The sequence below is a fragment of the Erinaceus europaeus genome, chromosome 1 (assembly GCF_950295315.1).
Source record: "Erinaceus europaeus chromosome 1, mEriEur2.1, whole genome shotgun sequence".
NCBI lineage: Eukaryota > Metazoa > Chordata > Mammalia > Eulipotyphla > Erinaceidae > Erinaceus > Erinaceus europaeus.
This window is the reverse complement of record NC_080162.1, coordinates 115,967,094-115,992,343: the sequence shown is the minus strand read 5'-3', so window position 1 is coordinate 115,992,343 and position 25,250 is coordinate 115,967,094. Positions and strand designations below refer to the sequence as shown.

Below are 25,250 nucleotides of genomic sequence, written 5' to 3'. Positions count from 1 at the left end.
CACCAAGCTCCCCGGCAGCACATGTATCAGAGTGACATCTGGTTCTTTCTCTCTCTTCTCCTATCTTTCACATTAATAAAGAAAATCTTAAAAAAGAAAAGAAAAGAAAATATTTTTTAAAAATTAGTTGACTATAAAAACAAAAAAATTGAAGGCACCCGAGATCACAAGTTCAAGCCCCAGCACCACTATAAACCACAGCTGAGCAGTGCTCTATTTAAAAAGAAATGGGGGGGGGGGGGGCAGGTGGTAGTGCACCTGGTTGAGCGCATGTTACAGTGCATAAGGACCCGGTTTGAGCCCCTAGTCCCCACCTGCAGGGGGAAAGCTTCATAAGTGGTGAAGCAGGGCTGCTTCTCTCTCCCTCCCCCTCTCCTTCTCCCTCCCTCCCTATCACCCCCTTCCCTCTCCATTTCTGGCTGTCTCTATCCAATAAATAAATAAAAATTTTTAAAAATCACTAAAAAAAAAAAAAAGAAAAAAAGAAAGAAAGAAAGAAATTGGGGGTGGAGGGTAGATGGCAGTGCACCTAGCTGAGTGTACATGTTACTAAGCATGTACGAGGATCAAGGTTTGAGCCCCCATTCTCCCCTGAAGGAAGCAATAACCCTGACGGCAGTAAAAATAAAATGAAGTCAAATGAAGGAGGAGGAATTATAAGTTGGAGGATCTTCCCAATATCATACTGCACGTCAGAAGTCACACATTTTATCTCAAAATGTCACACACTCTGTGACTCCACTAATGTAACATTCACAGAGTAGCACAGTCACAGAGGAGGAAAACTAGACCAGCAACTACAAAGACTTAGGGTTGGAAGGCTATATGATAGGAGCTCACTTAGTGTGAAAAGGGGGATAGAACAGATCTGTGCTGACCTCAGGGATGGTTATTTGACTCCACACAAGAGATATTATCTTGGGGGCCAGGCAGTGGCGCACCAGGTTAAGCGCTCACCTTACAGTGAGCAAGGACATGGGTTCAAGCCCCCGGTCCCAACCTGCAGGGGGAAAGCTTCACAGGTGCTGAAGCAGGGCTGCAAGTGTCTCTCCCCCTCTCCCCTCCATTTCTCTCTGTCTCTATCCAATAATAAGTATCTTTGAAAAAATATATAAAAAAGAGATATTATCTCCCAGAAGCACATGTGCAATAACACATGTATAAATGGGAAATGTTTGAACAAAAGCCATACTAGTTTATAACCCTTAGTTTTGAAAAAAATACTAACATATGATCACTAGGAAATTGGTGGTTCTTGAGAGGGAGGTAGCCTGGGGTCAGGGGGAACTGGCAGCACTGCTCTATGCCGTCAGTTACCCAAGCTGACGCAAAGCGTTAAGGGCCAGCGTAAGGATCCTGGTTCGAGCTCCCAGCTCCCCACCTGCAGGGGGGTCGCTTCACAAGCGGTCAAGCAGGTCTGCAGGTGTCTATCTTTATTTCCCCATCTTTGTCTTCCCTTTCTCTTTTCATTTCTGTCTTATCCAACTATGACATCAATAACAACAATAATAACTACAACAATAAAGTAACAAAGGCAACAAAAGGGAATAAATAAATACTAAAAAAAAAAAAAAAAACCCACAAAAAAACACAACCCCTGGAATAACGCTTTAGGCATTCCCAGTACCCTGGAGTCCTGCACTTCTTAGGTATGGGATGGATTCAGTGTCACTGAACCAGAAAAAGGTTAGAGTCTTTCCTTGTCACACACAACAGATGAGAGAACAGAGCTCCTTAGAGTTTCCTCATGCTTTTCTCCACCCCGTCCTAAGTAAAAACTAAAATGCACATGGCCTGCAGAGAAAGTGGTGGGCTTTTTGAGAAGTAAGCTACTTACTCTGTGGGGCTGCAGTGGATACAACAGCCATGCCATGGGGGGGCATCCCAGAGGTACCGGGGGGCGGCTGCCCTGAAAGAGGCATTGGCTGCCCCATGGCACCAAGGCCTCCCATCCCCCCCAGGGACTGTCCAGGGCCTCGAGAAGGCATGCCGATTCCGGCTGCTCCTGCAGCAGGACCACCAGTCAGGCTCTGCAGTGCGTTCATAGGGTCTGTGGGAAGATAAGGGTACAGGGTCTCAGCAGAGCACCCACTTACCAGATGAGGCCTCACTGACCACAGGTTTCCTCCCACCTCCTGGCTCAACTCCCTCAAACCCCCGAATTCTGAGATATCAAGTGTTTCCAGAGCCTCCCAAACTCTGGCCCGAATGCCAGTCACATCCTAGGGGTCATGAGAGTTGGCTTGTCACCACACCTGCACTGGGAGCCCCCTCCTGAGGAGTAGGAAGCACACCCCAAGCACCCAGCCTGATCTGTGTGTGCCTGGTTCTTAATATGAAGGGACAAATGTGACCTTGGGGGCAGGTGGCGGCACCTATCCCTCATGAGTGTGTAGCCCTCTAAGAACTAACAGAAAAGACAAAATACAAGAAAAGTCGGGGTATGTGAGGTTCTACAAGGTGCTCAGTAGAAGCCTACTTCTGCTAGGTCTGCGCAGGAGCCTCACTGAGGAGCAGTTCTCAGGACAGACCCCTGCACACAGGGTGACCACACCTGAACAAGCTTAGGTGCGTAGGAAGGTCCACAGAGTACTGTGGGCTAGGAAAACATTCTCCAAGCCCACTAGAGTTGTGGGCTCTAAGTCAGCAGTACTATGACCTGGAAAAAGGAGTTTGACTGAGGCTCCTTGTTACAATGGGCTCATGACAAGTGGCTACCTGTAGTAAACGTAGACTAGCATAAGAATTTCATCAAAGAATTTGGTGCCCAAGCTTTAGTGCCAAGAGCACAGGTTATGTGTTCTTGACCCCAGCTGCCGAAAAATCAGTATACATATACAGTGTACAGTACAGACCTCTCTCAGCAAATACAGGGCCCACATGGGCAGGTGCAGGCAACTTTGTCAAGGCAACTGAAAATTCCAGCACTCACATCTCTGCTCCCTGTGGTGATACAAATAGTGTGCCAGGAGGACCCTTCCTCACAGCTGTTTCCCTGGCAATCTCAGATCCTCTAAACCCTTCACTGGCAGCTCACACAGTGAGGTCAGGGCTGAAGCTCAGATAAGGTTTCCCTGAGGTGAGCAAGTCTAGAAACTGAAAAATAAAGATTACAATTCTCAACTTATAAAGACTGCAGCTTAAAAGGAATTCACATGCATTCTCTCAGAAAATACTATAGATTATTATATTGAATACTCAGTTCTCTCCCAAAGAAGTCAAAACATGAGATGTGATCTCAATTTTCTGAGTTCTTATGGTCTTTTTAGTGAACAAAAGTAGGACTGGAGTGAAGAAAGGGCAATGCAGCAGCATCTGACCACCACCTTTGCCAGGATGAGAGAGTGGAGAGCTGGTGAGAGCCAGGGAGGGAAGGGCAGCTTGGCAGGTCTCATGGTCAGTGTTCTTCCTTTCTCTTTTAATATGAAGGAGATATCTGCTTATGTTTTTTGTACATGGACAGCAAATTATGCCAGTATCCTTTCTTTTTGAATTTAAAAAATTTTTCAGGAATTCACAATTTAACAATAACAAAAAAATGCACATTTGAAGCAATTTACATATATATTTCTATACATGTAATTTATATGTGTGTGTATTTCTCCCCCACCACACACACATACCAGAACACTGCTCAGCTCTGGCTTATGGTGGTACAGGGGATTGAACCTGGGACTTTGGAGCCTCAGGTATGAGAGTCTCTTTGCATAACCATTATGCTATCTAACCACTTGCATTATTTCAAGTATATCTTTTACTTGTAATTTTTATGTTTCAAAATTCACTGCTAAAATACAATTAATACTGAAGAATATTATGGATTATACCACCATACCTCCTTTTTTTTTTTTTTTTTTTTTTAAACCAGAGCACTGGCTTGGCTCTGGCTTATGCTGATGCAGAGGAACTGAACCTGGGATTATGAAGCCTCAAACATGAGAGTCAGTTTGCATAATCATTATGCTCTCCAGCCCCGCCTTCTCCCTTTCTTTCCTCCCTCACCATTCCTGTCACCAAAGGCCTGTGTCCTCACCCCAGTACATAACCATTATAGTTCTCCCACAGTCTCAGAAATAGGCTGCTGTCTTTTTTCCCCCTCACATTTGTATACTCAATTGTCTATATTTCACATGAGTGAAACTAGTCTGTAGCTGTCCTTCACCACCTTATTTGCTTCCCCAGTTCCATCTACTTTATTCCAAAAGATGAGATACCATCTTTTTTTATTTCAGCATTCTTTCTGTGAGCATTCTTTTCTAGTAATAGTCCAACCCACAATCTCATTTCTGCGCCCCAAATCCAAGGTTGAGAAAACCTTAAATTCAAAGAGGAAAAACTCTTACCACTGACAGAAGCTTGAGATTTCTTGTTATCTATTAAAATAAAAACAACAGAGTAAACAAAGCTTTATAAAATCACATATTTTCATATTGCTCAGAAGTCTTTTGTTAAAACTGAGTGTCCTGGGGGTTAGGTTAAGTGCACATGGCACAAAACTCGAGGACCGGCCTAAAGATCCCGGTTTGAGCCCGCCCCCCTCTCCCCACCTGCAGGGAGGTCAATTCACAAGCAGTGAAGCAGGTCTGCAGGTGTCTATCTTTCTCTCTTCCTCTCTGTCTTCCCCTCTTTTCTCCATTTCTCTCTGTCCTATCTGGCAACAACAACATCAATAACAATAATAATAATAACCACAACAATGATAAAAACAACAAGGGCAACAAAAAAGGAAAATAAATAAAATATTTTTTAAAAAAATGAGTGCCCTACTCCTGGTACTGTCACTCAAGGTGCCCTTGGGGCAAAGGGTGCAGAAACACCCAATGGTCAAGCTGGGCCACTGGAATTTCCACCTCACTCCACTCCAGTTCTCCTTCCTTTCCAGATCTGAGGGGCTCAGCTCAGGACACAAAGAGCTGTGGGGACCAAAATGATCCTATAACTCACAAGGGCCCACAACAGATCTGGGCTTCGATCTGCAGTGGGTGCTGAGAACTAATGCCACCTCCATTTTCAGCCGAGTGTGGTGAGTCAGGTCTCCATTTTCCATGTGAGGAAACTGAGGTTGGTCAAGGCTGGCTCCAAGTCAAGAGGAAAATTGCACAACTGTTCTACCCTCTTCCAGTGAGCTGGTGAGAAGACCACAGACACCTTCTGTCCACAGGGCTATAAGCAGTGCCATATCAGGGCTCCCCCCCACACGGCTAGCCCAACTCCAACAAACATAGCCCTTTGCCACGATGTACCAGGTTAGGAAACTGGGTGTTTATTTCCTAGGGTCTTAGTTCTGGCTCCTTTTGTCCTATATTCCACAGGACCTTTCCAAATAGCACAAAGTGAAACCTGGGCTACACTGTACATCCTGTTATCCATTAGGCCCTAGGCTTGAACACCAGCACAACAGAAAAATACCATGGATGGTACCAGGGGAGTTCAGAGACTGGTGAAGCAGTGCCAAGGTGTCTCTCTGTCTCTTTCAAAAAAAAAGAAAAAAGGGAAAAAAATAAAGAAAAAAAATAGCTTTATGCAAAAATAAGGTTCATTCCCTGGCTCAGCATTTAAAAAAAAAAAAAAGTTCAAACCACACTGGAGGAAGCTTTTTGTTGCTGTTTATCTATCTCTATATCTGAAAAAACACAATCTCGAACAGTGAAGCCCTGAGGACAATAACAACAATAAAAGTGAAATGAAGTAATACAGACCTTGCTGGGTATTCTGGTTTAAAAAAAAAAAATAGTATGGAAAAAAAGCACAACAAACTGACCACACAGGCTCTGGGGTTACCAAGTCTCCTGTCACCAGAATCACTGACTAAGACATTGCATGCTGCCTCTATAGCCACAGGGAAGCAACCACTGAACTTGCACAGAGTCTGCTCCAAGGGAAAGCTACGTCAGGAGGAGTCCATAGTTTGAGGTCTCACGACTACAGATAGGTAGGAGGTGTTGGTGGCAGACACCACACAGCATTATGCCTGCCCCAATTTCCTTTAGAGACTGTGGCCATCAAGGAGCCTTCAGCATCTACAAGCTTATAATATAGAGACCACCAGGACCCCTGACACAGTGACATAACTCTCCTCAGAAGAGCCAACACAAACACTAGATCTGGTGGACAGACTCACAGCTGGACCTTCAGGATCAGAGGGAGCAAAGAGGATGTGACAGGGAGCTAGAGAGAGGACTTCGGAAGTGGCCTCAGAAGCTTCCAGCATTACAGGAAAGCACACATTTACTCTTGGCTCTCAGGAGCTAATAAAACTAATAGGGGAGGGCATTTCTGTTTCAGGGAAAACACAACTTGTTTAAGAAAAGCCTAAGATAAAAGCAGTAGTTCTTAGTAAAAGGAGATGAAATGGACAAGTAAAAATAGATGGTCAATTTAAACCACTTTGAAGCTAACATTTTCATTATGCCAAATTCAGCATTTTTCAGGCATAGTCTAAAAAGATGAGAACGGCAGAATCAAATGAACAGCAATGAAGAGCTTCCCAGAAAGCAAACCCATTTACATAGACATTTGGCCCAGGCACTGCAGCAAGACAGCCTCCACTGCTGGACGACGAGGCCAGAGACGAGGCCAGCTTTCTGGGGCAATTACCACTCCCCCCACCCACAAAATGTAAAACTGTACTTACGAATGTCTCGGAAATGGATAATGAGCCTGGCCACAAGAGAAAGGTATTCATCCTACAAGTAAAAACAGGAAGCAGTTTAATCCCAGATGAAGAAGGGAAGCTGACTCCCTTTCTCACCCACACACATTGCCCAGCCACCCCCCTGAAAGTCCTTCCAGCAAAGGCTGGGAACTCCTGGTGAGGACAGCTTGGCCTCCTCTGGAATCGCTGCACCAAGAAAAGCCAACCAAGCTCAGACAGCAACAGCAGAACAAGAGACATGAAGGAATAAAATCCAAGTAGGCTACCAAGAGACTTCCAAATGCTGCTCCTTCCACCCTGCTGCAAACACTCATCCAAGAAGCTCAGCTCAGGCCTCCTCTTTTCGCAGAGGAAACAGTCTGGCCCCGGGTGGACAAGGGGCTGGGCTAAGGTCACAAGGCATATCAGAAGCAGATAGGGCAGGCCAGCTTCCGCTTTTGTCTGCACTATTTGTATCAAAATACTTTCGCTTTTACTGCCTTAGCCTGTTGCTTTTTCACTGCTGACGTCTTATTTGCATGCATATCTGGACGTGTGCCACTGGCTGTGCCTTTCGGAAAGCTGGGTTAATCTGAATTCACTGCACAGGCAGCGGAGAGGGCACAGTGTCACCCATGGGTGGCAGGGGTGAAGGCCACCACCTCAGGCTCTCTTTTGACCAGGCTATCAAGTTCTGGAACTGCCCAGCAGGGCTACCTTCTACCGACTATCCTCTGCAATCAGCAGAGTTACATAACCACTCCTAGGAGTTTGCTGATTTGTTCCTGTGATCAATGAGGGGTGCCAATGGAAATCTAATTTTAGACAAGCTGAATACCCATCTTTTCAGCAAGGCAGACTCCTTCACTGTGACACTGAAAGTCCATGAGCAACACCCACACAGGCCAGGTGGTGGGTAATACCCTGGAAACAAACATCACTGAGTCCCCGAGGGCTCCGACAGTGAAACTATTCAGAGAACATCTCCCACGGAGAGGGGAGGAGAATGAAAGTGGTTTCAGACAAATGTTAAAATACAAGACACTTCCTAAACCTTTATTATCCCGTACTTATGGTCTAACTTTGCCACTTTTCCCTCTGGACGAGGGAGTCAGCAAGAAAAAAATCTGAGTGGCAACACAAAGCTAGGATGGCAAGTCTATGCAAACGGGGCCAAGTGCAAGAAAATGAATAGTGGGGCTGAGGTTGGACAGGGGAATGATACTAACATTCCCATTTGCTAACTGTCCCTATCAACCTCTGGTAGGTAAGAAAAACTGGAGCTGTAGATAACTGGCCTTGGAAGGGCCATGGCCAGTGGGAGTAAAGATGATGGGGAGAGGGGGTCGGGCGGTGGCGCAGTGGGTTAAGCGCATGGACCAATGTATGGATCCCGGTTCGAGCCCCCGGCTCCCCACCTGCAGGGGAGTCGCTTCACAGGTGGTGAAGCAGGTCTGCAGGTGTCTATCTTTCTCTCCCCCTCTGTCTTCCCCTCCTCTCTCTCCATTCCTCTCTGTCCTATCCAACAACGGACAACATCAACAATGGCAATAATAATAACCACAACGAGGCTACAACAACAAGGGCAACAAAAAGGGGGAAAAAATGGCCTCCAGGAGCGGTGGATTCATGGTGCAGGCACCCAGGAAGAACCCTGGAGGGAAAAAAAAAAAAAAAAAAAAGATGATGGGGAAAGCTGGAGGAAAGTCAGCCACAGAAATAGCTTGGACATGGAGGAGGGCACAGAAACCTGTGGTTGGCAATGTCTAAATCTTGTTAGGGTCCTGGGATATCTTTTAGGTCAGAGATACCTTAAAAATCATGTTTGTGGTCTGTGCGGTGGTGCAGCGGATAAAGCAAGGACTCTCAAGCATGAGGTCCTGAGTTCAATCCCCGGCAGCACATATGCCAGAGTGATGCCTGGTTCTTTCTCTCCTACCTTTCTCATTAATAAATAAATAAAATATTTTTTTAAAAAAATCATTTGTTTGCCACACCTTCGGAAAAGATAGAACAAGAGGAAGCAGGTTTATAAGCAACAAGATATTTTAGAAACAAAAAAAGTAAGGGTGCAGGTAGATAGCATAATGGTTATGCAAGCAGACTCTCATGCCTAAGGCTCTGAAGTCCCAGTTTCAATCCCCTGCACCACCATAAGCGAAAGCTGAGGAGTACTCTGATGAAAATAAATAAGCAAACAAGCAAAAGAAATTAATAATAATAATTAAGTCTGGGCGGTAGCACACCTAGTAGAGCTTACGTGTTATAAGGATCCTAGTTCAAGCCTCCAGTCCCCACCATCAGGGGGAAAGCTTTACTCAGTGAAGCAGTGCTGCAGGTATCTCTCTCTCTCCCTCTCTACGTCCCCCTTCCCTTTCAATTTCTGTCTCTACCCAATAAATAATATTAACACATCTCCAAGTTCACTGCACAGAATCAGGGTCAACAACTCAAAAGTCAGGTGGGCAGATGTCACCAGTGCATGACAACCAGTATAGTATGCTCCCTGCTGAGGCTGCCCCCAGGGAATGTGAGTGAGTGAGTGTGTGTGCATGCATGTGTACATAAGCTCACATATATAACTGGAGAACCAAGCACAGAAAGCACTGACCCCAAGAGACTTTTATTTTATGTCTCTCAAAGGTCAGTCACCCAGGAACATGGGGGTTAAATACACAGGTGATGGAGGTCAGTGAGTGGCTCTCCCAGTACAGCAAACATATTACTAAGTGTGAAGACCCAACTTTGAGCTCTGAGTGACTGCATAGGAACATGCAGGGGGGAACCCTCACAAATGGTGGAGCAGTGCTGCAGTGTCTCTCCTTTCTCTGTCTCTCCCTGTGTCTTTCACTGTAAAAAAACAAAGTCACTAGCAGCAGTGGCATCATGCAGGCACTGAGTCATTGAGTCCTGACAATAACCCTTGTGTGGGTGTGTGTGTGTGTGTGTGTGTGTGGGAGGCACAAGTGACTCAGGATCTGAAACGGCAACTTCCCTATTTCTCTTGCTTGACAAAAATTTAAACGTCCAGGTTATACACAGACAGACCACAATGACGACTGTAATGTTAACAGGTTACATGTTGAAATTTAAGGCAGTACAGGTACAGTTCTAAAAAAAAAACTATACACGTGGTCCGGGAGGTGACATAGTGATCAGGCTTTGGACTCTCAAGCATGTGGTCCTGAGTTCGAGCCCTGGCAGTACATGTGCCAGAGTGATGTCTGGTTCTTTCTCTCTCCTCCTATCTTTCTCATTAATAAATAAATAAAATCTAAAAAAAAAAAAAAAAAAACTACACACACACACGTGTATGGATGCATTTAACTCTTTCAACCACCAATAAGTCAGAACTATTAACATGTCTGGCTTACAGATAAGACAGAATTCTATCCATGCTGACATCTATCTTGGGGAAATGTGGAACTATACCTTTGTGACAAAAATCCTATAAATCTACATTTCCTCAATAGTGTATGTTTTGGTAGAGGGAGGGGAGGGAGGTGGAAAACTTGAGGGGTGGGAAGATAGTGAACACGTGAGCATATGTGAGGACCTGGGTTCAAGCCCCCGGCATGCGAACACCATGAAAGGGCAAGTTTCATGAGGTGGATCAGTGCTATAGTGCCTCTCTTCTCTGTTTTCCTCTCCCTCTCTATCCTCACTACCTAGAACAAAAGGGGGGAAAAAGGAAGAAGCAGAAAAACTTCTTGGGAGTGGTGAAATTGTATAGGTACAAAGTCCTGGTGATAAACAAGAAAACAATACAGGGGGTCGGGCGGTGGCGCAGTGGGTTAAACGCATGTGGCGCAAAGTGCAGGGACCGGGGTAAGGATCCCGGTTCAAGCCCCCGGCTCCCCACCTGCAGGGGAGTCGCTTCACAGGCGGTGAAGCAGGTCTGCAGGTGTCTATCTTTCTCTCCCCCTCTCTGTCTTCCCCTCCTCTCTCCATTTCTCTCTGTCCTATTCAACAACGAACTGTGTCAACAAGGGCAATAACAATAACCACAACGAAGCTACAAGGGCAACAAAAGGGGGAAAAAATGGCCTCCAGGAGCGGTGGATTCATGGTGCAGGCACCAAGCCCAGCAATAACCCTGGAGGAGAAAAAAAAAAAAAAAAGAAAACAATACAAAACAAAAAAACCTTCTACAGAGTATAAATACTTGCTTGAGTTGAACAAGTCTTGCATGAGGGTCCAATATAGTGAATGTTTCCCCACATGAATGTGACATGAGTAGCAAGAAAGATGCAGGCAGAAGAGGGGACACTGCACACCAAATACTATACATTCCGCACTACCTTTTACACAAGACATGGAGATTCTGAGTATATATGCTAATACCTGAAAAAGAAAAGGCTGGGAGGATAAATACAGAGTTCAACAGTCAATCCCAGTGGCATCAGAAACTGAACTAGAAACAAGTCTTCCTGCATGATTATATGGTTTTCAGACTAGAGACATGTAAATATTTTGCTACTGAAAAATTAATCAAATATATATATATAAATTTAAAAAGTACTACAGCTAGCAAAAACAGTTTACTTGGACAGTGTACCTACTTTGCTGTGTAGAAGCTCCACATTCCAGCCTGGCCATCACACCACCAGGGGAAGCTTCAATGCTGTGTTGCTTCTCTCTCTGGTTCTGACTCTCTCTCTCTCTTTTAATTTTTGAGAATTTTTTAAAACTATCTTTTTTTATTTATTGGATACAAAGAGCTAGAAATTGAGAGGGAAGTGGGTGATAGAGAGGGTGACAGACAGAGAGACACCTGCAGCACTGCTTCACCACTCGAAAAGCTTTCCCCCTGCAGGTGGGCTAAGGGGCTCGAACCTGCTCAACCAGGTATGCCAACCACCTGGCCTTTGGTTCTGACTCTCCCTAACTAAAAAAAAAAATTGGTTCAGAAAATTGAAATCCCACTAGCAATAAAAAAAATTAAAATTATGATTTATAAAAATTCAAAATAATCAAAACATGGGAGCTAGAAATCAAGTTAGTGGTAGAATCATACAGGGAAAATAATCCTAGTGGTCCAGGAGATGGCGCAGTGAATAAAGCATTGGACTTTCAGGCATGAGGTCCTAAGTTTGATCCCTGGCAGCACATGTACCAGGATGATGTCTAGTTCTGTCTCTCTCCTATCTTTCAAATAAACAAATATACAAGGAAGGAATGGATGAAAGAAAGAAAGAAAGAAAGAAAGAAAGAAAGAAAGAAAGAAAAGAAAAGAAAAGGAAAGAAAAGAAAAGAAAAGAAAAGAAAAGAAAACAATCCTTTCTTTCCCCCTTTTGATTAAAAGAGAGGCCTGGGACATAGAAAAGTGGCTTATATAAAGCTTTTTCATGCCTGAGGTTCAGGGTCAATGTCCCACACTACCATAAACCAGAGCTGAGCAATGCTCTGGTAAAAAATAAACAAAAATAGGGGCTTACCAGTTAAGTGCACATATTACCATGCAAAAGGTTTGAGCCCCTGCTTCCCACCTGCATCACTTCACAAGTAATGAAGCAGATCTGCAGGTGTTTTTTTTTCTCTCCCTCCCTACCCCCCCCATCTCTCCCAATTTCTCTTTGTCCTATTCCATAAAATAGAAAGGAAAAAGAATAATAAAAAAAAAATTAAAAAGAAAAAAATGGTTGCCAGGCACCAAAGATAACCCTGGAGCAATAAAAACAACAAAAACAAACAAAGCAAACAAAGAGAGGCAGATATATGAGGGCCCCACTCCACCATCTTATGCTATTTTACCATAAGCAACAAGAAACCAGGCTAGGCCTTTTATTTTTCTTTCTCCCTTTCAGGCTAAACCTTTAACTCATGCTTGGAAGGCTACTCTGCCAAATATCCAATTTCATTGCTTACAAAATCTCTCACACTAACTAACTGTAAATACAAAACTAAACTTTCTGTCAAGACTCCTCTTGGCTTGTTTCAAAAACACTCAGTGGCAATGCACAGGTCCCCTATGTACCAACTATGAATGGAGGGTGACAGCAGTGAGGTCTGTCGTAAGGCTGGGCTTATACCACAAGTAACTACCCAATATCCACCCCCCTCCCCCTGCACACATACACACCTGTTCCATGGACATAGGGGAGAGCCACAGAGTGCAGGCACAGTCAATAGTGTCCATGATTGGTGAGTGAGTAATCCACCCGTGTCCAATCTCTAAAACCCCAGCAGAGGGCTTCTAGAGTCGTGTCACACCACCCTTCCCTTCTCCTTGGCCTCACTGCCAGGAGACCACCCACCCACCCAGTCTTACCCGGGTCTTGGCCTTCAGGAACACATGGCTCTCCATATCCTTGCTAGATTTACTGTGGGCCACGCCAGCTTTTCTCATGGCATCCTCGCTGAAACACGAAAAGAGAAGAGATATTCACATATACCAAGGAATCAACTCCTGCAGGGCTCCTGGTCATTGGACTCTGCCCTGGATGACTGGGAGGTTGTCCCCAGGCATATCAATCTGGCTGAGACAGAGAAGAAGCATACTGGAGGGGCACTCAGCAGGGCAATGAAAGACAGTCAAGCAAGGGAATAAGAGGGCAGGACTGCCAGGCAGCAAAGCACCCATGATGGGAAGCAGTGACCAAAGTAATCACACCAAGCTCATGGACGTCAGGGGGCCTGGCCACAGGTTATTCCCATCAGAACAAAACCAAATGCATATCAGAGCTGAGTGGTCAGGTGGTCTCAGTTTCCTGTCTCAACTATGGCTATTAACAGCAGAGGAATCAGTCTCTGATATCCTTGGGCTAAAATCATCTCCCTGCCCCTCCCCAAATCATCCTCCATATGTCCCTATGTGGGATATTCAGGTTCTCCAAATGAAGACAAACACACAAACGTGGAAAATATCTTTAACATATGATTAACAGGGGCTGGGTGGTAGCACAGCGGATTAAGCACACATGGCACAAAATGCAAGGACCGCAATAAGGATCCTGGTTCAAGCCCCCAGCTCCCCACCTGTAGGGGGGTTGCTTCGCAAGCGGTGAAGCAGGTCTGTAGGTGTCTTTCTCTTCCCCGTCTTCCCCTCCTTTCTATATTTCTTTATCCTATCCAACAACAACAACAACAGCTATAACAACAATAACAATAAAAACCACAACAAAGGCAACAATGAGGGCAATAAAATGAGAAAAATAGCTTCCAGGAGCAGTGGATTCGTAGTGCAGGCACTGAGCCCCAGCGATAACACTGGAGGCAATAAATAAATTAAAATATGATTGTCAGGCTGGGGAAGATAGCCTATCAATGTGCCTTAGGCACTCATGTCCTAGGTTCAATCCCCAACTCCACTGTAAGCCAGAACTGAGCAGTGTTCTGATGGGTGGTTGGTTTGTCTCTGTCACATATATATGGAGGGGGGGAGACATTGCTAAAGGTCTGAGAGGTAGTGTAATAGACTGTCAAGCATGGGGTCGAGCCTGATTCCTGGCACCACCCATACCAGAGTGATGTTCTGGTTCTCTCTCTCTCTTTCATTAGGATTGGGTTGTCAGAAAAGTCATAACGTATTTTTGCATAGAAAAATGTCATGACCTGGGGCCCTAGTCAGGGAGTCCTGGGATTCCCACACAGACATGATGGGCCTAGATGTCTAACAGATCCCTCTCACAACTGTCACTGGTTAGCTTCCTCCATCAGGAACAACACAATAGACCCCTTTGTGGGCCCCTACAGGACCTTGCCCTCAGTGTGGATCAACAAGGGTGGGGAATGTTCATTCTCCAAAGGGAGGCTGGACAACATACTCTACCTACTTACTAGCTGAGGAAGATGGGTCCTGAAATTGGGGCAACCTGGAATGTTCCTAGCCATGACCACAAAATGCCAGCTCAGACCTACAGGGATGCAGAGGTTACATAGGCTCCTGTTCTGACTATGGACCCCAGATCAAATCGATGGGGTTGTAGTCCAGGAGGTGGTGCAGTGATAAAACTTTGGACTCTCAAGCATGAGGCTCTGAGTTCGATCCCTGGCAGCACATATGCCAGAGTGATGTCTAGTTCTTTCTCTCTCCTCTTTCTCATTAATAAATAAATAAAATCTTAAAAAAAAAAATCGGTGGGGTTTGCAGTTTACAATATTTATATACTTTACCCATATTTGGGAGCTAGTCTCTTCCCTGATCCAGCTTTCTAGTCCTTTTTCAACTATGACACCATCTCCCCAGACAATAACTTAGGTCACGTGCATATCAAATGTCAGGCGAAGGCAAAAACTAGTAAAGTCATGGGCCCTCTGGAATATACCTAAAATAGACCTGCTAGCTTATTCCAAAACAGAGACCCTAATCTTCATCTGCAATATTCTTGCCTTCAGGTTCATGATTAGTCAACAATTTGTTCTGCTTTATATCTTAACTGTCTTTCAGCCACCAGGTTCCAGATGCTATCATGATGCCAACCTGACTTTGCTGGGCAGATGACACCATCAATGTGTCCTGGAGCTCCACCTCCCCAGCTCCCTACCCCACTAAGGAAAGAGAGAGACAGACTGAGAGTATGGATCAACCTGTTATGCCCATGTTCAGTGTGGAAGCAATTACAGAAGCCAGACTTCCCACCTTCTGTACCTCATAATGATTCTGGGTCTATTCTCCCAGACAAATAAAGAATAGGAAAGCTATCAAGGGAGGGGATTGGATACAGAGTTCTGGTGGTGGGAACTGTGTGGAAATATACCCCTCTGATCCTATGGTCTTGTCAATATTTCCATTTTATAAAAAAAAAAAAAAAAGATGGAAGTCAGGCAGTAGCACAGTGGGTTAAGCACATGTGGCGCGAAGCACAAGGACCAGCGTAAGGATCCTGGTTTGAGCCCCCAGCTTCCCACCTGCAGGGGGACCGATTCATAAGCGATGAAGCAGGTCTGCAGGTCTCTCTCTTTCTTTCTCCCTCTCTGTCTTCCCCTCTTCTCTCCATTTCTCTCTGTCCTATCTAACAATGACATCATCAACAATAATAATAACTATAACAACCAGGGCAACAAAAGGGAAAATAAATAAATGAAAAGTCATGACTGGGTGGAGGTAGATAGTATAGTGGTTATGCAAAGAGACTCATGCCTGAGGCTCCAAAGTCCCAGGTTCAATCCCCTGCAACACCCTAAGATATAGCTGAGCAGTGCTCTGGTAAAACAAATAAAAATAAAAATGTTGGGAGTCGGGTGGTAGCGCAGCGGGTTAAGCTCATGTGGCACAAAGCGCAAGGACCAGCTTAAGGATCCCGGTTCGAGCCCCCAGCTCCCCACCTGCAGGGGAGTCGCTTCACAGGCAGTGAAGTGGGTCTGCAGTTGTCTGTATTTTTATCTCCCCCTCTGTCTTCCCCATCTCTTTCCATTTCTCTTTCCTATCCAACAATGACAACAACAATAACTACAACAACAATAAAAAACAAGGACAAAAGGGAAAATAAATATTAAAAAATAAATAAATATGCCATGTCTTTTCTGACAGTACAATAATAACAAAAAATATTTTTAAACTATTTAGTACTAAGACACAAGCAGGAGATAGAATGTTATCACAAGTTTTCACTGAGCGGAAGCTCTGTTGGAAAGAGCCTTAGCTAGGCTGAGCTACCCTAGAAAGGCAGTAGAAAGGATCTGAGGGTGGTCCAGGAAGTGGCGCAGTAGATAAAGCATTGGACTCGTAAGTTTGAGGTATGAGTTCAATCCCTGGCAGCACATGTACCAGAGTGATGTCTGGTTCTTTCTCTTCTATCTTCTTCATAAATAAATAAAATCTGAAAGAAGAGAGGGGAGGGGAGGATCTGAGGAATGGCCTCTTTGCTTACAGCCTGCCTTCTTCACAAAGGATGGATGGTCCTCTCTGACTATCTTCTAGTACTGGGAATGTTGATAAACAAATGAACCAACCTGTCAGGCTCTGTTATCTCACTAAACAAATCCAGTCCAGCTGTAGACAGCTTTCTGACCACTCCAAACACAAATAAGCCCCCCGAGTACTGGAAAAGCATTCAGTGGACTGCAGGATCATGTCTGTGATTCTTAAAGAAACCCCCCAAAGGAGATCAATTATTAAGAAGTGCAAACTTGTACTAACATACAGAAGTAAGTAAAGGAATGCCAACCGCCACAAGTGTTTGGCTCTTGCCCTCCCCCCCATCCTCATCCCCCCCCCACCCCAGTTTGATTCCTCAAGCCTGCACTGAGGTAAGGGTGTAGCAACAGTTTTTTGCTGGCAAGGCAGCACTACAGAAATGTGATGAGAGTCATCATGCAGGAGACCTGACTGGTCGTGAAGTGAGGCTGGCAGGCCAGGGAGCTGTGGGTACATGTGGGGCAGAAGCACCACAACTGGTGAGGAAGATGCCACTGGTGGGTCCTAAGACACTGATGTCTTCCAACAAGAAAAGTGACTGAGGAAACTCAGCAGTTTCAGAGTGGTGTCCTCCCATCCAAGACAGCATCTATATCCTCCCTGCCTTCCACAAAGAAACTTGCCACGGGTTGAGGGCCACAGAGGCTGGAACCAGCAGAGTGACCCAAAGGAGAGCAGCAGATGCAGTAAGAGGACACTGGCCAGCTTTGGAAACAAGAGCAAAAGCACTCTTTTATTATTTTTTAAATTTTTTAAAATTTCTTTATTGGGGAATTAATGTTTTACATTCAATAGTAAGTACAATAGTCTGTACATGCATAACATTCCCCAGTTTTCCATATAACAATACAACCCCCACTAGGTCCTCTGAATCCTTCTTGGATTCTCCCCATCCCCCCACCCCCACCCCACAGTCTTTTACTTTGGTGCGATACGCCAATTCCATTTCAGGTTCTACTTGTGTTTTCTTTTCTCATCTTGTTTTTCAACTTCTGCCTGAGAATGAGATCATCCCATACTCATCCTTCTGTTTCTGACTTATTTCACTTAACATGAATTTTTCAAGGTCCATCCAAGATTGGCTAAACATGGTGAAGTCACCATTTTTTTTACAGCTGAGTAGTATTCCATTGTGTATATATACCACAACTTGCTCAGCCACTCATCTGTTGTTGGACACCTGGGTTGCTTCCAGGTTTTGGCTATTAAAAATTGTGCTGCCAAGAACATATGTGTACACAGATCTTTTTGGATGGATGTGTTGGGTTCCTTAGGATATATCCCCAGGAGAGGAATTGCAGGGTCATAGGGTAGGTCCATTTCTAGCCTTCAGAGAGTTCTCCAGACTGTTCTCCACAGAGGTTGGACCAATTGACCTTCCCACCAGCAGTGTAGCAGGGTTCCTTTGACCACACACCCTCTCCAGCATTTGCTGCTGTTACCTTTTCTGATATATGACATTCTCACAGGAATGACGTGGTATCTCATTGTTGTCTTAATTTGCATTTCTCTGACAATCAGAGACTTGGAGCATTTTTTCATGTGTTTCTCAGCCTTTTGGATCTCTTCTGTGGTGAATATTCATGTCCTCCTCCCATTTTTGGATGGGGTTATTTGTTGTCTTGTTGTTGAGTTTGGCAAGCTCTTTATATATTCTGGTTATTAGTCTCTTGTCTGATATATGGCATGTAAAGATCTTCTCCGATTCTATGAGGGGTCTCTTGGTTTGGGTAGTGGTTTCTTTTGCTGTTTAAATTTTTTTATATTTATTTTCCTTTTTTTGTTGCCCTTGTTGTTTTTCATTGTTGTAGTTATTATTGTTGATGATGGCATCGTTGTTAGATAGGACAGAGAAATGGAGAGGGGGGAAAGATAGAGAGGGGGAGAGAAAGATATAGACACCTGCAGACCTGCTTCACTGCCTGTGAAGCAACTCCCCTGCAAGTGGGGAGCCAGGGGATCCTTACACCAGTCCTTGTGCTTTGTGCTATGTGAGCTTAACCCGCTGCGCTACTGCCCGACTCCCAAAACACTTTTATTTGAAAGGCTAGTTTATTTATGAAGGCAGGGAAGAGAGAGAATTCTGGTATCTGCCAAAGACCTAGAGGCTGTGACAGAAGGTAGAGCCAGGAGAGAGGTGCTAAGGTCCCTGAGTGGGACAGTTATAGATGGGTTCACCTCCCAAGAGCAGCAGGCACCACGGGCTAAGCCAGGTTTCTAGTGAACTAAGCAATTCTCCCGAGCCTCTGATGTGCAATTTGATGGGGTTGGAAGACGCAAAGGCCCCAGCAGACACTACAGACCCCAACTCTGATGAAACCACCTCAGCAACATGGTTTTGAGATGGAGCAGCTGAGCAGGCCCGGAAGTACTTGCTTGGTGAGCCCAGAGGAAATGGCACCACATGCCAGGGATCTGCTGGAGGAGGAGCCCTGCTGCCCCCAGGTTGGAGCAGCATCACAGATGATGTGGCCAGCAAGACACTGGCAGTGACTCAGCTGGAGCGGCATCAACAGCACAGGCGGCCAGAAACAGGCACATCTTGACAAGCTAGAACACATCTGAGCAACAGGAAACAGTGCTGGGCTAAGTGTGCAGCTCTGCCCATGAGCTATGAAAGGAACCTAGGAGGGCCAGAACCTAGAAACAACATCAGTGTCACTCAATGGTCCTGTTACTGCATATGGTGCCTGCCCAGGCAGGCCTCTGTGTTTGTTAGCTGAAGAATAAACAGACACCTTGAGAAGTGTTCTCAACTGTCCAAACCATATTTTGAACAAGTGTTTTTGTGGACCAGAGGTGGCGCAGTGGATAAAGCACAGGACTGTCAAATATAATTTCTGTATTTGATCTCCAGCATTGCAGATACCAGAATTCTCTCTCTCCCCTGCCCTCATAAATCAGTAAGCCTTTTAAAATAAAATAAGGGTTTTTTTTTCTTATTTCCAAAGAGCATCCTCTAAGATAAGACAGAAGAGGAAAAATAAAAACTTTTAAAAAAAGAAAAGAAGGGAGTCGGGCGGTAGCGCAGTAGATCAAGTGCAGGTGGCGCAAAGCACAAGGACCGGCATAAGGATCCTGTTAGAGCCCCCGGCTCCCCACCTGCACAAGCGGTGAAGCAGGTCTGCAGGTCTTTCTCTCCCCCTCTCTGTCTTCCCCTCCTCTCTCTGTCCCCATTTCTCTCTGTCCTATCCAACAACAATGACAACAGTAATAACAACAATAACTACAACAATAAAACAAGGGCAACAAAAGGGAATGAATAAATAAATAAATATTAAAAAATTTTTTTTTAAAAAGGAGGAGGCTGGGTGGTGGCACACCTGGTTGAGAGCATGTTACAATGCGCAAAGACCAGGAGTCTAGCAGTGGCGCAACAGAGCAAAGCGCAAGGACCAGCATAAGGATCCTGGGTTCGAGCCCCCAGTCCCCACCTGCAGGGGAGTCGCTTCACAAGCGGTGAAGCAGGTCTGCAGGTGTCTATCTTTCTCTCTCCCTCTCTTTCTACCCCTCCTGTCTCCATTTCTCTCTGTTATTCTGTTATATCCAACAACAACGGCATCAATAACTGCAACAATAAAACAACAAGGGCAACAAAAGGGAATAAATATTAAAAACTTAAAAAAATGTGCAAGGACCCAGGTTCAAGCCCCCGCTTCCCACCTGCAGGGTAAAAGCTTCACAAATGGTGCAGCAGGACTGCAGGTGCATTTCTGTTTCTTTCCTTATCAAACTCCTCCCTCCTCTCAATTTCTAGATGTCTCTATCCAATAAACAAAAATAATTTAAAAAGTTAAAAAGAAAACTATAAAAAATTTTAAAAAGAAAAGAAACTAGGCAACTCTGTTCTCTTTAACAATATATATCTCCCCCCTCCCAAGGAGTGTTTTGTTTGTTTTTCAGCATTTTATCAGAGGCACTCTATTATCTGGCTTCTGTTTTGTTTTGTTTTGTTTTAAACTGGGGCCTCAAGTATGTATAATTTCACCACTCTGAACTTTTTCATCCAAATAAAGAGACTAAGAAAGAGAGAGACCGGGAGTCGGGCTGTAGTGCAGCAGGCTAAGCACAGGTGGCGCAAAGCACAAGGACCGGCATAAGGATCCCGGTTCGAACCCCGGCTCCCCACCTGCAGGGGAGTCACTTCACAGGCGGTGAAGCAGGTCTGCAGGTGTCTATCTTTCTCTCCTCTCTGTCTTCCCCTCCCTCTCTCCATTTCTCTCTGTCCTATCCAACAACAACAACAACAATAATAATAACTACAACAATAAAACAACAAGGGCAACAAAAGGGAATAAATAAATAAATATTAAAAAAAGATTAAAAAAAAAAGAAAGAGAGAGACCACAGCACTGAAGTTTCCTCCATTGCCATAGATGTGGTGTCTGGGCTCAAGCATGGATCACTCTGCACTACCCCTCAAGTCAATGGACACCCTTTCGGATGGACCTGCCTCCTGGTCCTAATTCCTACCCATCACCACCAGCCTTCCAAATCACCCTGCTGCCAGTGAGAGCAGAAAGTGGTCCAGGTTACATTCTCCTGCCTCAAGGGCTTTGCGCCTTACAGCACAGCAGGTGCCCAGCCCACACAAGAGCTTATTTTCCAACAGCCCTGCTGCTGGTACCTCAGCTCAGCATTTCACAGAGGCCCTGCAGTCACTTGTACCACACCTGTGTCATTTCCTGTGGGAATTGCTGGCTTCCTGTCTGTCAGCCCCACTGTCCTATATAAGCCTTGAGAGCAGAGACTGGCATTCACTTCTTATGCAGCAAGCAGTAATTAGCATCCAACAAAATCAACTATTTGTAACACAAGGAGTGTTAATGCTGTGCATTTTGATGAGACTTGATCTGCAAAACTGGTATTTCAAGCACTGGGGAATCGGTATTCCAGGCACATGGGAAACCAACCCTCAACCAAGCAGATGCAGACAGCAGAGGCCAGGCTGATGAATAAGGCGCATATTAGGGTGAGAAGTGCCGAGCAGGTCCTGCAGAAGGCAGATGAGGAAAGGCCTGGGCTCTGGAATCACACAGACTAGGGTTCTTGCTTTTCTTAACTGCCACTGGGATTATCACTCAGCTCAGTGCCTGCTTAAGGACTACAAAGCACCTGGTGATGGTTCATTTCCCTCTTTCCTTCCTTTTTATTTGATGGGGCAAAGAAAAAAAAGAAAGGGAGGAAGAAGAGAGAGGGAGTGAGAAACAGAGGCACAAAGACACCTGCAGCACTGCTTCACTGCCTGTGAGGCTTCCCCCCCATCAGGTGACGACCAGGGTGCTTGAACCTGGGTCCTTGAGTGTGGCAACATGTGAGCTCTATACCCACTGTATCACCACCTGGCTCCCAGACAAAAGTTCAAACTCCAACTCGACCATTTGCTAGCTCTGGGTCTTAGGACAAGCACCAAGCACTCCACTGATCATTGCTCACCCCCCAAAAATGTCCTTGTCCCCAAGGAGCTCTGAAGTGCAGTGGTCAGGATGAAGGGAGGTGCAGAGGAGGGGCCAGCTGTGAGGACAGGCCCAGTCTCAGCACAGCCTGTTCTTCCTCACCTCCTCCTTGGTCCCAAACAGGGAAACTCAATTAATTAATCAACTAGAGGCCAGTCAGCCCAAGTCCTTTTCACCTGAATTAATGTAGCACAAAGGTTTTTGTTTGTTTGTTTTGCCTCCAGGGTTATCGCTGGGGCTCCATGCCTACAGGAATCCACTGTTCCTGTAGGCTATTTTTCCCTTTTGTTGCCCTTGTTGTTTATTGTTGTTGTTATAGGACAGAGAGAAATCGAGAGAGGAGGGGAAGGCAGAGAGACAGAGAGACACCTATAGACTTGCTTCAACACTTGTGAAGCTTTCCCCCTGCAGGTGGGGAGCCGGGGGCTCGAACCAGGACTCCTGCATTGGCCTGTGCACTTTGCAACATGTGCACTTAACCTGATGCACTACCACCCGGCCCCCACAGTTTGTGTTTTTTTTTTAAATCTTTATTTATTTATTGGTTAGAGACAGGCAGAAATTGAGAGGGAAGGGGGTGATAAGGAGAGAGACAGAGAGACACCTGCAGCGCTGCTTCAACACTTGTGACGCTTTCCCCCTGCAGGTGGGGACCGGGGGCTCAAACCTGGGTCTTTGTACACTGTAACATGTGCGCTCAACCAGGTGTGCCACAACCCGGCCCCAAAAACGTCTTTTTAAAAAGAGGAAACCTGTAAATCCTTGGGCAGGCGTGGGTGGTATCGAACTACAAATGTGTTAATGCCCAGTCTGTCCTCCCAACTCCTGCCTCTACCTGGTGATATAGTTAAGGCACTACATGCAACAGTGGCATGCCTGCACTGCAGGGGGAGGACAACGAGGTGCTCACCTCAAAGGACTGCTCTGAGGATCACAGAGTTAGCAGCAAAGACACTTGACTCACAGGCCAACTAACTGTGTGGTTAAGAAATCTATTAGAGGGGGTTTCCGGAAGATGGCGGACTGAGAAGCTGCTAGTGGCTTGAGCTCTGATCACATCTTCTGGAAACGGTTCCAGATGCCACCAGGATGCTGGCCAGGCTTCCCTGGATTGAAGACCCCACCAATGTGTCCTGGAGCTCAGCTTCCCCAGAGCCCCACCCTACTAGGGAAAGAGAGAGGCAGACTGGGAGTATGGACCGATCAGTCAACGCCCATGTTCAGCGGGGAAGCAATTACAGAAGCCAGACCTTCTACCTTCTGCAACCCTCAATGACCCTGGGTCCATGCTCCCAGAGGGATAGAGAATGGGAAAGCTATCAGGGGAGGGGGTAGGATATGGAGATTGGGTGGTAGGAATTGTGTGGAGTTGTACCCCTCCTACCTTATGGTTTTGTTAATTAATCCTTTCTTAAATAAAAAAAAAAAAAAGAAATCTATTAGAGGTAGTCAGGCGGTAGCGCAGTGGGTTAAGTGCAGGCAGCACAAAGCGCAAGGACCGGCATTAAGTATCCCGGTTCCAGCCGCCGGCTCATCTGCAGGAAGCAGGTCTGCAGGTGTCTGTCTTTCTCTCCCCCTCTGTCTTCCTCTCCTCTCTCCATTTCTTTCTGTCCTGTCCAACAATGACAACATCAACAACAATAATAACTGTAACAATAAAACAACAAGGGCAGCAAAAGGGAATAAATAAATATTTTTTTAAAAAAGAAATCTATTAGAGGGGTTGGGCCGTAGCACAGTGGGTTAAGCGCAAGGATTGGCAGCAGGATCTCGGTTCAAGCCCCCGGCTCCCCACCTGTAAGGGAGTCGCTTCACAGGTGATGAAGCAGGTCTGCAGGTGTCTGTCTTTCTCTCCCCACCTCTGTCTTCCCTCCTCTCTCCATTTCTCTCTGTCCTATCCAACAACAATGACATCAATAACAATGATAATAATATAGCTATCAGGCAGGAGCAAGGAATTAAAGGCATACAGATTGGAAGAGAAGATGTCAAACTCTCCTTATTTGCAGATGACATGATAGTATACATGGAAAAACCTAAGGAATCCAGCAAGAAGCTTTTGGAAATCATCAGGCAATACAGTAAGGTGTCAGGCTATAAAATTAACATTAAAAAGTCAGTGGCATTCCTCTATGCAAACACTAAGTTAGAAGAAATTGAAATCCAGAAATCAATTCCTTTTACTATAGCAACAAAAACAATAAAATATCTAGGAGTAAATCTAACCAAGGAAGTGAAAGACTTGTATACTGAAAATTATGAGTCACTACTCAAAGAAATTGAAAAAGACACAAAGAAGTGGAAAGGTATTCCATGTTCATGGGTTGGAAGAATTAACATCATCAAAATGAATATATTACCCAGAGCCATCTACAAATTTAATGCTATCCCCATCAAGATCCCAAGCACATTTTTTAGGAGAATAGAAAAAATGCTGCAAATGTTTATCTGGAACCAGAAAAGTCCTAGAATTGCCAAAACAATCTTGAGAAAAAAGAACTGAACCAGAGGCATCACACTCCCAGATCTCAAACCATATTATAGGGCCATTGTCATCAAAACTGCTTGGTACTGGAACATGAACAGACACACTGACCAGTGGAATAGAATTGAGAGCCCAGAAATGAGGCCCCACACCTATGGACATCTAATCTTTGACAAAGGGGCTCAGACTATTACATGGGGAAAGCAGAGTCTCTTCAACAAATGGTGTTGGGAACAATGGGTTGAAACATGCAGAAGAATGAAACTGAATCACTGTATTTCACCAAATACAAAAGTAAATTCCAAGTGGATCAAGGACTTGGATGTTAGACCACAAACTATCAAATACTTAGAGGAAAATATTGGCAGAACTCTTTTCCGCATAAATTTTAAAGACATAAAAAAAATGATAATAATAACCACAACAATGGTAAAATACCAGGGTAACAAAAGGGAAAAAATGACCTCCAGGAGTGGTGGATTCGTGGTGCAGGCACCAGCCCCGGCAATAACCTTGGAGGCAAAAAAAAAGAGAAATCTATTAGAGGGGACTGAGCAGTAGCACAGCGGGTTAGGCGTATGTGGTGCAAAGCACAAGGACTGGCATGGGGATACCGGTTCGAGCCCCCCAGCTCCCCAACTGCAGGGGAGTTGCTTCACAGGTAGTGAAGCAAGTCTGCAGGTGTCTATCTTTCTCTCTCCCATCTGTCTTCGCCTCCTCTCTTGATTTCTCTCTCTCCTATCCAACAACAACAACTACAATAAAAAAGGGAAAAAATAAAGTGTTAAAAAAAAAGGAATCTATTAGAGGGGTTGG

General features: G+C 45.1%; 1 protein-coding gene across 5 annotated transcripts in view; it reads right to left on the bottom strand.

Moving 5' to 3' along the window:
• Nucleotides 1-25,250, bottom strand: part of MED15 (mediator complex subunit 15) — a 70,187-nt gene that overhangs the window by 21,154 nt on the left and 23,783 nt on the right. For 3 of the 5 annotated variants that reach the window (XM_007533784.3, XM_060194121.1, XM_007533785.3), the window contains exons 2-5: nt 12,906-12,993; nt 6,635-6,686; nt 4,344-4,373; nt 1,838-2,050 (exon numbers count right to left, since the gene is read on the bottom strand). In XM_007533784.3, the coding sequence (XP_007533846.1) occupies nt 1,838-2,050; nt 4,344-4,373; nt 6,635-6,686; nt 12,906-12,993 (383 nt within the window). The remainder of the gene's footprint in view (nt 1-1,837; nt 2,051-4,343; nt 4,374-6,634; nt 6,687-12,905; nt 12,994-25,250) is intronic. The other 2 variants (XM_016192821.2, XM_060194125.1) reach the window with 1 other exon arrangement.